Source organism: Marmota monax, unplaced genomic scaffold, assembly GCF_021218885.2.
Source record: "Marmota monax isolate L192 unplaced genomic scaffold, Marmota_monax_Labrador192_F-V1.1 WCK01_AAM20220418_F8-fsc00089, whole genome shotgun sequence".
Classification (NCBI taxonomy): domain Eukaryota; kingdom Metazoa; phylum Chordata; class Mammalia; order Rodentia; family Sciuridae; genus Marmota; species Marmota monax.
Genome location: NW_026694744.1, coordinates 1,942,288 through 1,956,971, shown reverse-complemented (window position 1 = coordinate 1,956,971; position 14,684 = coordinate 1,942,288). Strand labels below are relative to the sequence as shown.

Below are 14,684 nucleotides of genomic sequence, written 5' to 3'. Positions count from 1 at the left end.
AACAAGTACAAGTTTCTTTATTCCTAATGGGTCCTGGAAAATGAGACCTCCGTGGCTTTCTATCATGTACCTGGAAGAACTGGCTTCACATAAGTCTTGAAGATATGTTTATAAGTTGTTGGCTAAAGGCCTAAGTCTGATTCTGATAGTATTTCCTTAATGAAATCTTTCCTACCATTCTTTTAACTCTTACTTATTTCTTCCACTACCCATCCTCCCCCCCCAATTTCTTGGGAGAATCTGTAAATCTTGTATATAGTTCTTTATTTCCCACTCAGGGCTTAAGAGGGAGTTTGCTATAAAACATAGCAAGCATTCAATAAAAAAAATGCAAATAGCTACATCAAAATGCCAATTCATATAATTTTTAGATAACATGAGGGGAAAAAAAACCCCACAATTTTCTGGAAAAGACTATTGATCTTTGAGAGTTAAGGATACAGCTGGAGCCCTGGTAGAGGGAACAGGAAGGGCTTGGCAAATCGCCAGGAAAGAGCATGTGTGCATTGTGCTTTTGGTCTTCCCAGATGTCTGTCTCTGGAGGTTCAAGGCATGAGTCCTGTGTGCGTTTCTCAGTAGCAGTCCCCTTTCCAAGAAGGCTGAGCGGGACAGCTCACGCCAGACGCCCCGTGCATCTCTGGGATTTGAATTCACAGACCTCCTTTTAGAGCAACCCTAACATGCCATTCTAATGTATCAGAAAAGTGGGGGGAAATGGGCTACGAATCCCATCTGAGTTCATGGAGATAGTGTGGGAAATATTTCCAACGTTTTTGCAAAGTGCCAGCAACGTTCATTAAGCACCTACCATAGGTTCTGCGTGCTTAAAAGAGAAGCCAAAGGTTAAGCCACGTAGGAACTGCGGTTTGCTGGTTGGTTCTCATTTGGAGAGAGCGGGCGGCTGGGCAGTGATCGCAGTGTCCAGTAGGGGGCTGGCATTCTCTGTCTATACGTGGTCGGGTTCCTCTTCAGAGCCTGCGCTCAGGAGAGCTGCTGTTTGCTGGTGAAGCCGGTGACGTGCAAAGCATCCTGCCTATAGGATTTGAGACTTTCCCAGTGCAGTTTTTTTCTACCCACTTTAAACCTTCAGGTTCTAAATATCAGGAAAGACAGGAAATGCAGTGTGAAAACAGCAGGCCAAAAGTTCTTGGTTAACTGTAGCCGGGGAGTCTCAGACTAGGATGGAGATAGATAGAGCTGAGACAGAGTGGGCTTCATGCTAAGCCTTTCTTTGGACTGAGTTTTTGTTGTTAACTTGTTCAATTGAGGTGTACTGCACTGGTTACGAAAAGGCCAGAGCAGTTCCAGCATCAAAATAGTGACAGTTTTGAATACCATAGTATCTACACACTTAGGGTATTTTTATTAAAGAAGATAAAGAGGCCAGACTAGATCTCATCCTCATCTTCACCTAACTGCAACATCAAAAGTTAAGAAACAGCATCTTCAGGGCACTTTTAGGTGAGAAGAAGTCTAGAGATGGATCCAAACAATTGTTTACTTCTGAACTTGAAAGTGGACAATTTCACGAACTGCAATGCCTCCAATAACAGCGTGGATCTCCCTGTGAATGACGACTGGTTCCACCCGGGGATCCTCTATGTCATCCCCGCAATTTATGGGGTTATTATCCTGATAGGCCTCATTGGCAACGTCACTCTGATCAAGATCTTCTGTACAGTCAAGTCCATGAGAAATGTGCCGAACCTGTTCATCTCCAGTCTGGCTTTGGGAGACCTGCTCCTCCTGGTAACGTGTGCTCCTGTTGATGCCAGCAGGTACCTGGCTGACAGATGGCTATTTGGCAGGATTGGCTGCAAGCTGATCCCCTTTATACAGCTAACCTCCGTCGGGGTGTCTGTCTTCACACTCACGGCACTGTCGGCAGACAGGTAAGCACTGGCTGAAAGTTGCTTGCTGTCCCAGGGTGGTAGATATTTCAGGAAACAACTCCCATGTCATGACAGACAGAGCTGTGTGCACAATAGGAAGTTTTATTCAAACTCAGATTCCCTGCCAGGTATGTTTTTGCTCTGGGAATTACTTCTTGAGTTTGACATGTAGGTTTAAGAAAGAAAAGTGAGTGAATAGAGAGACAGGAGACAAATGAGGGGGGGGGGATTTTGTGAGCATTAAGGTTGAGGTGCATTTTCTGGAGACCAGTCATTACCTTTTCCTAATTTCTCCCTTCCTGCAGAATTAATTGGCCAGTGAGAAAGATGATCACGCCCCATAGTTTCAACCCCAGGTGAATGTTTTCTTAGTAGCAATTGAAAAACTTCAGAGAACAGAAAAATCTCAGGGTACTTTGTCAAAATATTCTTTCAGAAACAACGAAGAGGAGAAAATAAGGCTCATTTCTTTGAAATTTATTTTCCTCAGATAGTTTAACTTTTCTCACAGGTGATTTTGTATTTGGCTTTCTGTGACTGAAGAGTTGTGTGCTGCTTTTTCTAAGTCTCTTTTCAATGGAATTGAGCAGTATTGGTTTTCTTGTTTTTTTTTCCTTCTGGATAAAGATTCATTCAAGGCTGACTCCTAATTTTAATTAGGAGTCAATAATATCCTTATTGATATGCACTCTCCTTGGGGTTTTTCAGGGGTGAGGGATGAAGAGGGAGTCCAGCATAGGGTTTTATTCTAGGAAATAGACATATTCATGGGTGGTATTGCTTGTGTGATCACACTGCATAAAAATTTACATTTCTTCCCTCTTGAAAACATTCATTTTCATTCTTGAACATTTATCAAATATCTATCTTGCCAAAACAAAAAATACTTGCTTGAATTCACAACTCAGGCAATACCTGCAGGTTTTTCACACAAATTGCTGAACATGTCTTATGTATTCCTGGCTTCTGAAAATCAGACACAGCATAAACTAAATGGTCAAACTCAGAAAAACTGATACAATGAATCAGACTATATAGTTTTATCTTAAAATCAACTTTATGTTATATGTTAAAGAAACCCTAGGACTTGAGAGTATACCAGAAAAGGTGTGGAAACTGCCTTTAAAAGTTTATACTCTGAAAAAAAAATGTCCCACATTTTAATACATGTGGCACTAGATTCTCATTTTGTAGAGGAACAAACAGTCCTCAGGTGAGCTAGCTTTGTTGAATAATGGACAAATAAAGATAGCGTTATCAGTGTTTGTAGACATGTGTTTATACTTAGCTGCCTGAAGTACGCTGCTCAGCACACAGGACATTTTCAAAGACTGAAAAAGTAATGGCCCAGTAATGAGGGCCTTGCACCTACTCTCTCGCTTACCTTCACCTTATTCTTACCCTGCACAATTGCACATCAGGTACTAATGGCCACAGACAGTTTCAGGGTAAATTCAGAGCCGGCAAACTTTGGAGCTGGCAGAAACTGTGTGGCTGGTTACCCATGGCCAGGAGCACTTCAGGATGAGGGTAATTTTCTTGATGGGAAAAAGAGATTTTGGTTTCCGGGTTGCTGAATGCAGTGGTACAGATGGTGTTTACTGTCTTCCGGGGGAGGGAAACAGAGAGGAAAGTGGGGGCACAGAATGCAAAGATGCAGCTGCAGGGACCTCTTCCCCCGAGTTTCAAAGCTCACCATCAGCAGAACGAGAAAGCTCTTTTGGAAGCACATGCCAGCAGCTGCAGTGTGTCCTCAGTCAGTTTATAGTTACTGTGTGTCCTTTCCAAGCTCAGAAGTGACTGTGAGCTCCCATGCAACCAACTTTGTATGTTTTGCTGAACTTAAGAAAGCTGTTGGGTCACCTGGATCACAGGTAGTACATGTAACTGGCTTCAAGGAGAAGAATAATTATTGAACTTGTTAAAGAATAGCAGACTCTACTTGTCTATTTCAAAAAGCTATGGGATTCTTTTAGTACCAAGGATTGAACCTAAGCTGCTTAACCACTTAGCCATATCCTTAGCCCTTTTAATTTTTGATTTTGAGACAGGGTCTTACTAAGTTGCCGGAACTGGCCTTGAATTTGTGATCCTTCTGCCTCAGCCTTCTGAGTCTTGGGATTACATGCATGCACCACTGTGCCCCACAGGCTATGGGGTTCTTATTACAACCTTGTGAGGTTGACAGTGCAAATTCTGTATCTTTTATTTTCCACAAGGTGTAATCTATATACACAGTAAACTCAACAAGTTAACAGCTTGATACATTTTTACATGTCTATATAACTGCATAACCACTATCCAATTGAGATATAGAAGAGTTCAGGACTCCTAGAGTGTCTCTTAGGCCCTTCCTGGTTAACACCACTTATAAAGAGGCAATTCTGATTACAATCATTAGATTATTTATGCCAATTCTTTAATCTCATATAAATGGAATTGTGTAGTGACTATTCCTTTGTGTCTGGCTTCTTATGCTTATCATTATTTCTGTATTCATTTTTATTGGTGCATGTAACAGTGGCTTGTTCTCTTTAATTATGTGTAGGTTTCCATGGGATGAATATACCTCAATTTTTTTTTCCCATTCTAATACTGATGGGTACAGGGTTGTTTCTGGTTTGGGACTATAATAACCTGGATATTCTTATGTATGCCTTTTGGGGAACACAAGAGTATGTCTGGGTGTGTAATGCTGGATCCTAGAGACATGCATTTAGTAAACATTGTGAGTTTTCCAAAGTCGTAGTCTGTATTTGATAGATAGGTAAAGAGGTAAATCAGAAGATCCTTCACACCGGATGATCATGAGAATCATAGGGGTACTTTAAAACCCTATAAATTCCTAAATCAGGTTTTCTGAGGACCTGTAGTGATAAAAAACATCCATCCCTGCCCTCTATAGATTGGCAGGCAATGCCAGTTCTCCCCTTCCCCAGGTCAACTTGAGTCTTTGTTAGGATGAGAAGAACAGCATTTTTCTAGAAAAGTTTATGTCATTGTCCCTGTGTCAAAGGGAGACTTCAGAAATTGCAATTATCAGATTTGCATAACTGATTAATTGCAAGTTTGCAAGCCCCTTTAATATTTCCCCCTCCCCTATGTTTTCTGCCCTTACACACAGAAAATGTCCTCAGACACATGGCTTCACTGATTCATTTCAGAACACTTTCTTCTTTCCTAACTATAAGACTCTACTCCTCATCCCATGTGGTGTATGGGCTTGGATAAGCATCAACAGATCTGCATTTTAGACCTTTTTCTGCCACTATTACCCAGATGAGGAAATTGGAACAAGTCACTTAACTCTCTGGCCTTAGTTGAATCAGCCATAAAATGATGGATTTGAATTAGATTATTTCTATGATCCCTTCTAGTTCCAAAATCTTATAATTTATATCTGTCATTTTGCTTCCTTCAGAATTTGGCTCAAGCATTCTCCTTAAAGCCCTATGTTGGCTCATTCTATCCCAAATTTCCTCACCCTTTTCCTCACTTATTATCTGAGACACAAATCATCTTGTGACATGTTTTATCTTGCTGTTTTGAAGCATTTCACTTTATCTTTTAAAAAATTATCTCATATATTCATTGCTTTAAAATTTTAGGTAGATTATTAAAAATGTTGAGGGCAGAGATTTCTTATATAGTTCATTATAGAATTCAGTGTCATGGTCATGCAAGCCACGTGTGAAGTGGTTGGCAGCCACATGGACTAGTGGCCACTCTATTGGACAGCACAAATTCAGAACATCCCCATCAGAAAGTTCTACCGGACAGGGCAGAAGAGAGTTTACTCTGTGCCTTGAATTCCAAATCTCTTTCCCAGGATCTATGTTTGCTGCTGTGTCTCATAGAGCACAGGAGGAATTCCTCAACTATCGATGCCTCCCAGTAGCTCAGGCTCCTCTTGTCTCTTAAAGACCTTCTATTGAAGACTCTCACACAGGAAGAGGGAAGAAATCAAGGAGCCCAATACCATCTCCAACCACAGACTAGGGGAATTTGGGCATCCCATTGATGAGGTTTTGAGACTTACTGAAGAATACATGAGAAAGGGTCCACTTTCCAGGTCTTCTTTCTGATCTTTCCATTCTCTTTTGCTGACCCTCTTCCATCTATTATCCCCTTGTCCCAGAACTTGCCAGAATAGACACTGAGCTATCCAAACTCCTCTCACTATCTCCCACATGCACCTCCAGACTTCTCCTATCTCTGACCTCTTTTTCCTCTCCCTGATGGGTTAGGTCCTACTCTTTCCATCTCCCCAAATCTTATCAATCTGTCAAGGCATGGTTCTCCTATTTTTCACTTTCATTGATTTTTTTCCTTTTCCCAAGATACTATTGCCTATATTGTTCATTAGTTATCAAATCTATCTTGCTTGGTACCACTATGTCCCTTTTACAGGTGTGTTTTCTACTTCCTTAATCATAAGGGAAGCTCCATGGAGTCTGTCTTCAGGGATACCCTGACTCACCCTACTTAAAATACAAGTGCCATTAGTTATGGCTTGATTGATGTTTGAGCAGTGACAAAATGGTAAAAATCCACCAGCTAGAAGTAGAAGTCATCTTAAAGTTCAAACCTTTGTTTGACACAGACGTCAAAAGAGGTGGCAGGAATTTAACCTTCACAGCAAAATCAGAGGCAAGACAAACTAGAACATTCCTCTTCTCATTCCTTCAGAGGAACCGGAAACTTTTCTTCAGAAGGTATCAAAACAAAGTCTGCTTCAATTTCTCTGCTCTGGACAGTGGGAGCTACAGACTCCAAACCAGGCTGTTCTGAAACCCTAGGGACTTCAGGGTGATCCCCTCAGAAGGAGTCACCCCATGATTTAAAAGGTTCCTCTACTGTAATTCCAGCTTCATTGATTCCAAAGAGATTGGCCCTTTTCTTCCAAGAGAAGATATATTTTAATTTCTTATAGAGCATCCTTCCAAAAAGTTCCTCAGCTGGAGCAGTTTACATGAGCTGCCAGTTTATAACTTTTCTAAAGTTTGATTTTTCTGAGGCTTCTGTTGACTCTCTGGAAGGAAATTCAACTCAAGTCTCCCCTTAGTAATGGAGCTACCACAGGTGCTAGCAGATTCTGAGAGCCGTCAGAGGGCAGGTGCTGTGGAAGTGGGTTTTCCCAGCAAGGCTCTGTCAACTGGAGTGCTACAGAAGAGAAGGGCAGTGAAGAACTTTGATCTCGTCTCTCACACATTATCTTTTCAAATGTCAGGCTTTTATGGGATTAATTAAGTATCATTTCTGGAAACTTAATATGCATGGAGGCCAAAAAAAAAAAAAAAAGGCACAAACTTGATCATGAAACATACAGCGTAGCCTGAAAAGGGCTCCCTGGTGAGGTTTTTTGAACTGTGCCTGTCAATAACATCCTTTAAAAATAGACCAAATTTGCATTCTTGTACTTATAAATCCTCCTGGTGTGTGAGGTTGCATAAATTCTGTCTTAATTAAAACATGTTTTTCAGAACAAAAAATTTAAAAGAAATCCTTCACTCCACTTTTTTTTTAACCTCCCAGTAATTCAAAGGGACTTTGAAGAGGTTCACTTAAATATCAGTCACCTCCTGTAAGAAGTCTTCCTTGGCCACTCAGTCTAACAAAATGACCAACACTAGTCCATCCTCCAGTTTCTTTTCTTTCTTTCTTTTTTCATATTTTTTTGAGTGTAATTTACACACAGTGAATTCTAAAGTGTCCATTTCTATGAATTTTGACAAACTTATACAATTGCATCACCATCACAACCAAATCAAGACAGAGAATCTTTCCCTCACACCGCCCCCCAATTCTCATATGTCTTTCTATAATTTATCCCCCTTTTCTACCCCCTACTCTTGGCCACTCATCTTTTTTAAGAATGTCACAGGAATGATATCATGCAGTATCATTCAACTCATGTTGCATATATAATTAATCCACATTGTTTTTTGCTTAGTAGTATTCCTTTGCATGGATATAGCAGTTTATCTGTTCCCCATTTGACGGTCACTAGGGTTGGTTTCACTTTCTTGTAATTATGAATAAATCCAGCATAAGTATTCATGTACAGTTTTCATATGGGTGTATATCTTCATTTCTCTTAGGTAAGTATCCAGAATTATACTTTACTTTATATGTTCCACCACTGGAATATAAGCTCCCCAAAGTGGGAGACTATCTCATTCAAGAACATATTCTCTGACACTAGAATAGTTCCTAACCTATAGTGGGTGCTCAATAGATCTTTGTTGAATAGATCAATGGATGAATGCAGGAAAAAAGGAATAAAGGAATGATTGAATTCTGGTAGATCTACTAGGTGAACCTGATGTTCTGGATTTGGGTCTGTAACTCATATTGTTCATTTTCTTTGATGGTTAACAGAGTACAGCCTTAGAATAATGCTTCTGACCACAGATGACAAGAGCCAATCTAGGTTTTATGAAAACTGGGGGTGCTTTTTAAGAAAACACAAGTAAAATTTTGAATGAAATGTCAAAAAAAGAAATGAAAGTTTAACCTGGTGTGGTGGCACATGCTCGTAGTCCCAGCAACTCCAGAGGCTGAAGCAGGAGGATCGCAAGTTTGAGGTCAGACTGGGCAACTTAGTGAGACCTTGTCTCAAAATAAAAATAAAATAAGAAGGGCTGGGATGTAGCTCAGTGGTAGTGTGCCCCTGGGTTCAATCCCCATTACTATATATAAATATAAAAGAATGTTTTAAATCATCTAGAAAGCATACATCAGATTTAGAAATCATAATACAATATTAATTTAAATAAACTCATAAATTTCAGAAACAGCATAAAATCCAGAACAACATAATACCTATTAAGTAACTGTCCCTACTTGTTTTCTTAAATATTAAATATTTCTTAAATATCATTTGTCTCTCTTTAAATGTATCGTGATTTTGTAATATCCTTTCTTCCCTCTCATTCTCCCTCTCCCAGCCTCCCCACTCCCGCTCCCCACCCGCCTCTTGCTCTCCTGCTATGCTAGGGATGGAACCCAAGGCCTTGCTAGGCAAGCACTCTACTACTGAGCCACATCCACTGCCTTTCTTCTTTCCTTCCTTCTTTTCTTCCTTCCTCTTCCTTTTGTGTGTATTTGTGTGTTGAGGATTGCTCCCTGGGCCCCATGCATGCTAACTAGGCACGCACTCTACAACTGAGCTACACTCCTAGCCCCAGTAATATTCACTTCTATAGAGAAATTAGAAGAGTATGTCGTTGTCTTGCATTTTTTAAATTAAAATAGTCTTTTTATTAATGAAAGGTTGGAAAATTTGCTTTCGACTTCATGCCTTATTATTGGTAATGTTATATCAATGTTTAGGATTATTATCAAATTTTAGAAAACCGTTGTCTTAGTCTTTTTTTCTGCTGCTATAACAGAATACACAGACTGGGTAAATTATAAACAATACAAGTTTATTTAGTTCATGGTTCTGGAGCCTGGGAAGACCAAGAGCATGGTGCCAGCATCCTGTGAGGGCCTTCATGCTGTGTCATAATATGGCAGAAGGGCAAGTGAACTTGAGCAAGACACAGAGGAAATGGGGACTGAACTTGGCATTATAACAATGCGCTCTCATACAACTAATCTGCTCCTGGCATTAATCTGCTCACAAGCACAGAGCCCTCATGACCTAATTACTTGTTAAAGGTCCCACCTCTTAACACTGTACAGTGACAGTGAAAATAAAATTTCAACATGAGTTTTCAACACTCAAACCATAGCAATTGCTATTCTGTTTCTTTCTTACATGGGCCGTAAAAATTTTGAGCATTTCAAGTTTACTTGTGCCTTGAGTAATCTTAAGTACTCATTTAATTGATGACACTTATTAACCTACCTAGTGTGGCTGTCTTCACATTATGAGCTTTTTGTTATCTTTATCAATGTTGGTATTTTGTGGTTATACATAACACGAGTGAATTTATACAAATATATTTGCTATTTGCAATTTGGCTCCAGGTTTCTGCCCTATAAATACAGACACTGATAAATTCAATTCTACCTGTATATTTAAATTTATATCTACCATCTTATTATTTGATTTTATTGGTGTCACCCTTTTTATAATCTTTTTCCTCCCTTTCTACCTATGCCTTTGTTAATTATCAAACTTTTCTTAATATTCTTTTAGTTACTACCCTAGACTTTACAATATGTATACTTAATTTACTAGAATCTTCTACACAGTACAAAGAATCTTGTAGACAATACAAATTTAATAAGACACTTAAAATTCTCTCCTACTTTTTGTTTTATTTGTTCTATATTTTAATTCTTTTTATATTTTAAGACCCACACGATGTTATTTTGACTCTTTGTATCTACTTTACATTTATTCACATGTTTACCTTTAGATTTAAATTTGGATTTAGGTGCATTCACTTATTTACCTTTACCATTGTTCTCTGCTCCTTCTGCATCTCTGTGGCTTCATCTGAGATCATGTTACAGCTACCCAAAGAATCCTTTCTGTATTTCATTTAGTGTTAAGTTTCATAGTGACACATTTTCTCAGTTATTGTTTTCCTGAAAACCTTTTTCCTTCATATGCCTTTGGAGGATATTTATATTGGGCATAGAATTCGAAGAGGGCATTCTTATCTTTCAGCATTTTGAAGTTGTCATTCATTGGCTTCTGATTTCCTCTGTGAAGTCAGATGTCAGTTTTATTGTTGCTCCTTTAATAGTATTAATCCCCCTCCCACCTTGGAACTGATTTAAAATTTTTCCTCTTTCATTATTGGTTTCCAGTAGTATTACTATGATGCACATAGGGCTGGTTTTCTTTGTATTATTCCTGCTTGGAGTTCATAGTATTTCTTTAATCTGTGCCCTGAAGATTTTTAGTCAGTTTTGGAAAGTTCTTAGTTATTACTACTTCAAATATTGCTCCTATTCCATTGTCTCCTTCTTTATGCTATCCATATATAAATAGAATAACTACAGGTTAATTTAAATCTTTTTACCCCTTTTGTTTTTTTTTATTTTATTAAGGCAGGTAATTTCATATTAGTATAAGACCTCTGTCATTGAAAATAATTTTAAATACAATTTTATTTTTTATTTATTTGTTTTATTTTTTTTATTGGTTGTTCAAAACATTACAAAGCTCTTGACATATCATATTTCATACATTAGATTCAAGTGGGTTATGAACTCCCATTTTACCCCAAATACAGATTGCAGAATCACATCGGTTACACATCCACATTTTTACATAATGCCATATTAGTGACTGTTGTATTCTGCTGCCTTTCCTATCCTCAACTATCCCCGCTCCCCTCCCCTCCCATCTTCTCTCTCTACCCCATCTACTGTAATTCATTTCTCTCCTTGTTTATTTTCCCATTCCCCTCACAACCTCTTATATGTAATTTGGTATAACAATGACGGTCTCCTTCCATTTCCATGCAATATCCCTTTTCTCTCCCTTTCCCTCCCACCTCATGTCTCTGTTTAATGTTAATCTTTTCCTCCTGCTCTGTTCTTAGTTGCTCTCATTATATCAAAGAAGACATTTGGCATTTGTTTTTTAGGGATTGGCTAGCTTCACTTAGCATAATCTGCTCTAGTGCCATCCATTTCCCTGCAAATTCCATGATTTTGTCATTTTTTAGTGCTGCGTAATACTCCATGGTGTATAAATGCCACATTTTTTTTATCCATTCATCTATTGAAGGGCATCTGGGTTGGTTCCACAGTCTAGCTATTGTGAATTGTGCTGCTATGAACATCGATGTAGCAGTATCCCTGTAGTACGCTCTTTTAAGGTCTTCAGGGAATAGTCCGAGAAGGGCAATAGCTGGGTCAAATGGTGGTTCCATTCCCAGCTTTCCCAGGAGTCTCCATACTGCTTTCCAAATTGGCCGCACCAATTTGCAGTCCCACCAGCAATGTACAAGAGTACCCTTTTCCCCACATCCTCGCCAGCACTTGTTGTTGTTTGACTTCAGAATGGCTGCCAATCTTACTGGAGTGAGATGGTATCTTAGGGTGGTTTTGATTTGCATTTCTCTGACTGCTAGAGATGGTGAGCATTTTTTCATGTACTTGTTGATTGATTGTATGTCCTCCTCTGAGAAGTGTCTGTTCAGGTCCTTGGCCCATTTGTTGATTGGGTTATTTGTTAACTTATTGTCTAATTTTTTGAGTTCTTTGTATACTCTGGATATTAGGGCTCTATCTGAAGTGTGAGGAGTAAAAATTTGTTCCCATGTTAAATACAATTTTAATTACATCATTTTGTTATGCACATGCATCTCCTACTTCCTTTTTTTGTATTTTTAATCCTTTTTTCTCACTGTACTTCAGTCTTACCATTTTCAGTTCACTAATTCTCTCTTTAACTCTGTCTAGTCTGCTTCTGAAGTTTCTATTTAATTCTTATTTTCAGTTATTGTGATTGTAATTCTAGAATTTACATATGGTTCCATCTTGTAGTCTAATTTCTCCAATTCATCTCAATATATTTTTAAATTCCTCTCTGGTAAACTCTAACATGTAGAATCTCTATAAATCTGTTTCTATTATATCTCCCCCCCCCTTTTTTTTTGGCCACTTTGTTTTGTTGCCTGGTATTCCAGGCAATTTTTGTTTGTTTAATTTTTCATATGAAGAATTGTAGATGATTTGATGCTCTAGATGATATTATCTTTGGGAAAGATGAGTTTTTGCTCTTGCAGCTAGAAGGTGGCAGGATATTTGACACAATCAAAGACTGAGTAGGGGACTGGGATTGTGTCTCAGTGGTGGAGCACTTGCCTAGCATATGTGAGGCACTGGGTTCAATCCTCAGCACCACATATAAATAAAGGAATAAATAAAGGTCCACCAACACTAAAAAAAAATATTTAAAAAAAAGACTGAGTAGGTTGGCAGCTGGGCTTTGGTCTTTGTGAGGATTGGTTGGTTCTCCTCTACTAATAAGGTTTACATCTTTCAGCATCTTAATTAAAACCTGGAGTGTTAACCTAGGATCCTCTACTTGGTGGTCCCTGGACTCTGCTTATAATCCCTCTCTAAAGTTTCTAGAAATTCTGTTCATCTCTTAGTTTCTCTACTGTTGCTTGAAATCTGTAAATGCCTTCAAGGGAAAATGATGCTGAATAATAGCTTCATCTCCAAGCTTCCTTTCTCTCTAGAATTTTGGCTTCTTGTGTAGTCATAGCCTTGTGTTTGCCTTGGTGTTTCACTGATGTTTTCAAAGAGATTTTTTTCTAACTTTTCGATACAGAAGACTAGGTCAGCAATGAGCTAGGTCACCATTATCAGGAGGGGATAATCCCATACCACCTGTCTTAAGACCTGGTCTGCTGCCACTGAAAACTCCACACATCTTAGTTCTTTTGAAGAGGAGTTTGGAAGTACCTACTCAGGCCTGTGGGATCAGCATTCAGAGCCTCAGATGATCTTAGCAATTTAGAGTCAGAGAAGTGAGCTCTGGCTAACTTCAAAATGAGTAAGTGAGAAATTTCAGCTGATGCCTGTAGCAGCAGACACTGCCAAGCATGTAGGTACATCAAAGCCTCTACGATCTTCAAACTAGTCCAGGACTCTTAGCCCCAGTAAGCAGGAGCTAGAACTGACATTCAGTTATACAATGAGGGATAACAGTGAACATTCAATGGAAAGGAAAGAGACAGAATGTTCTAAGGTACGTTTCTTTAAACTTCTTTTCTTCATTCCTTTCCTTCCTTCCTTATTTCCTTCCTTCCTTCTTTTTTCTTGTATTGTACTCAGGCCAATTGGCCAATGGCAATAACTAAAAGTTATACAGGAAAGAAGTAGAGGAAAAATGCAAATTTGTGCACATAAAGAAATTTATTAAGAAGGACTTACTGTGACAATAATGTGTCTCAGTGACTCATTTATTTCCTTATGCTGTCTACAAGTGAATAGAAGAACTGCTGATCAATTTTAAGCTTTTCAATGTTTCTTTTTTTTTAAAGTTGAGTTAGGCAATGTCATACCAGGGTCAGACCTCTGTTATGAGAAGTATTTTAATACAACTTTAAAACAGTAGAAAATTATTAAACAAAGATATCACAGTAGTCTCCCCTAGAGAACATGTGGGAAAATAAATAAATGGGGACTGGGGATATAGCTCAGTGGTAAAGCACCTACTATCGTGCATGAGATCTTGAATTTAATCCCCAACGCTCCAAAAATAAAGTGATCAGAACAGAATTTTATTTTATTTTATTTGGTACTGGGAATTGGTGCTAGGGGTGTTTTGCCTAGGGGTTACATCCCCACTCCACTTTACTTTTTATTTTGAGACAGAGTCTCTCTAAATTACTGAGTGTCTTGCTTAGTTGCTGAGGGTGGCCTCGAACTTGGGATCCTGCTGCCTCCGTCTCCTGAGTTGCCAGAATTATAGGCAGGAGCTACTGCACCCAGCTCAGAATAGATTTTTAAGAACCTCACTATTATCTTTTGTCTCCTCTTACTTTAAATGGTTGAAAACATTGCAGAAGGGTAGAAAAATCAGAATTTGGCATTATTTCTTTTTTAGATTTTCAACAGAGGTAAAATTAAAGGTTAAAATGATGGTTAGGGAATATGGGAACTAACTATATGATGAAGACAAGTATTATCAATATCTACTTCTAAGTATTCTTTACTTGTGCTTTAAAAAGACTCAAGCCTCACTTGGTGGCACTCTGTAATCCCAGCAGTTTAGGAGGCTGAGGCAGAAGGATTGCAAGTTCAAGTCCAGCCAGCCTCAGCGATTTAGCAGAACCCTGTCTCAAAATAAAAAATAAAAAGGGCTGG

The 14,684-nt window shown here is 38.7% G+C and overlaps 1 protein-coding gene across 1 annotated transcript in view; it reads left to right on the top strand.

The window, feature by feature from the left end:
- The first annotated feature begins 1,105 nt into the window (after positions 1-1,105).
- Positions 1,106-14,684, top strand: part of Grpr (gastrin releasing peptide receptor) — a 40,911-nt gene continuing 27,332 nt past the window's right edge. Inside the window, exon 1 of the mRNA XM_046424281.2 lies at positions 1,106-1,892. Within this exon, the coding sequence (XP_046280237.1) occupies positions 1,480-1,892 (413 nt within the window). The 5' untranslated portion in view covers positions 1,106-1,479. The remainder of the gene's footprint in view (positions 1,893-14,684) is intronic.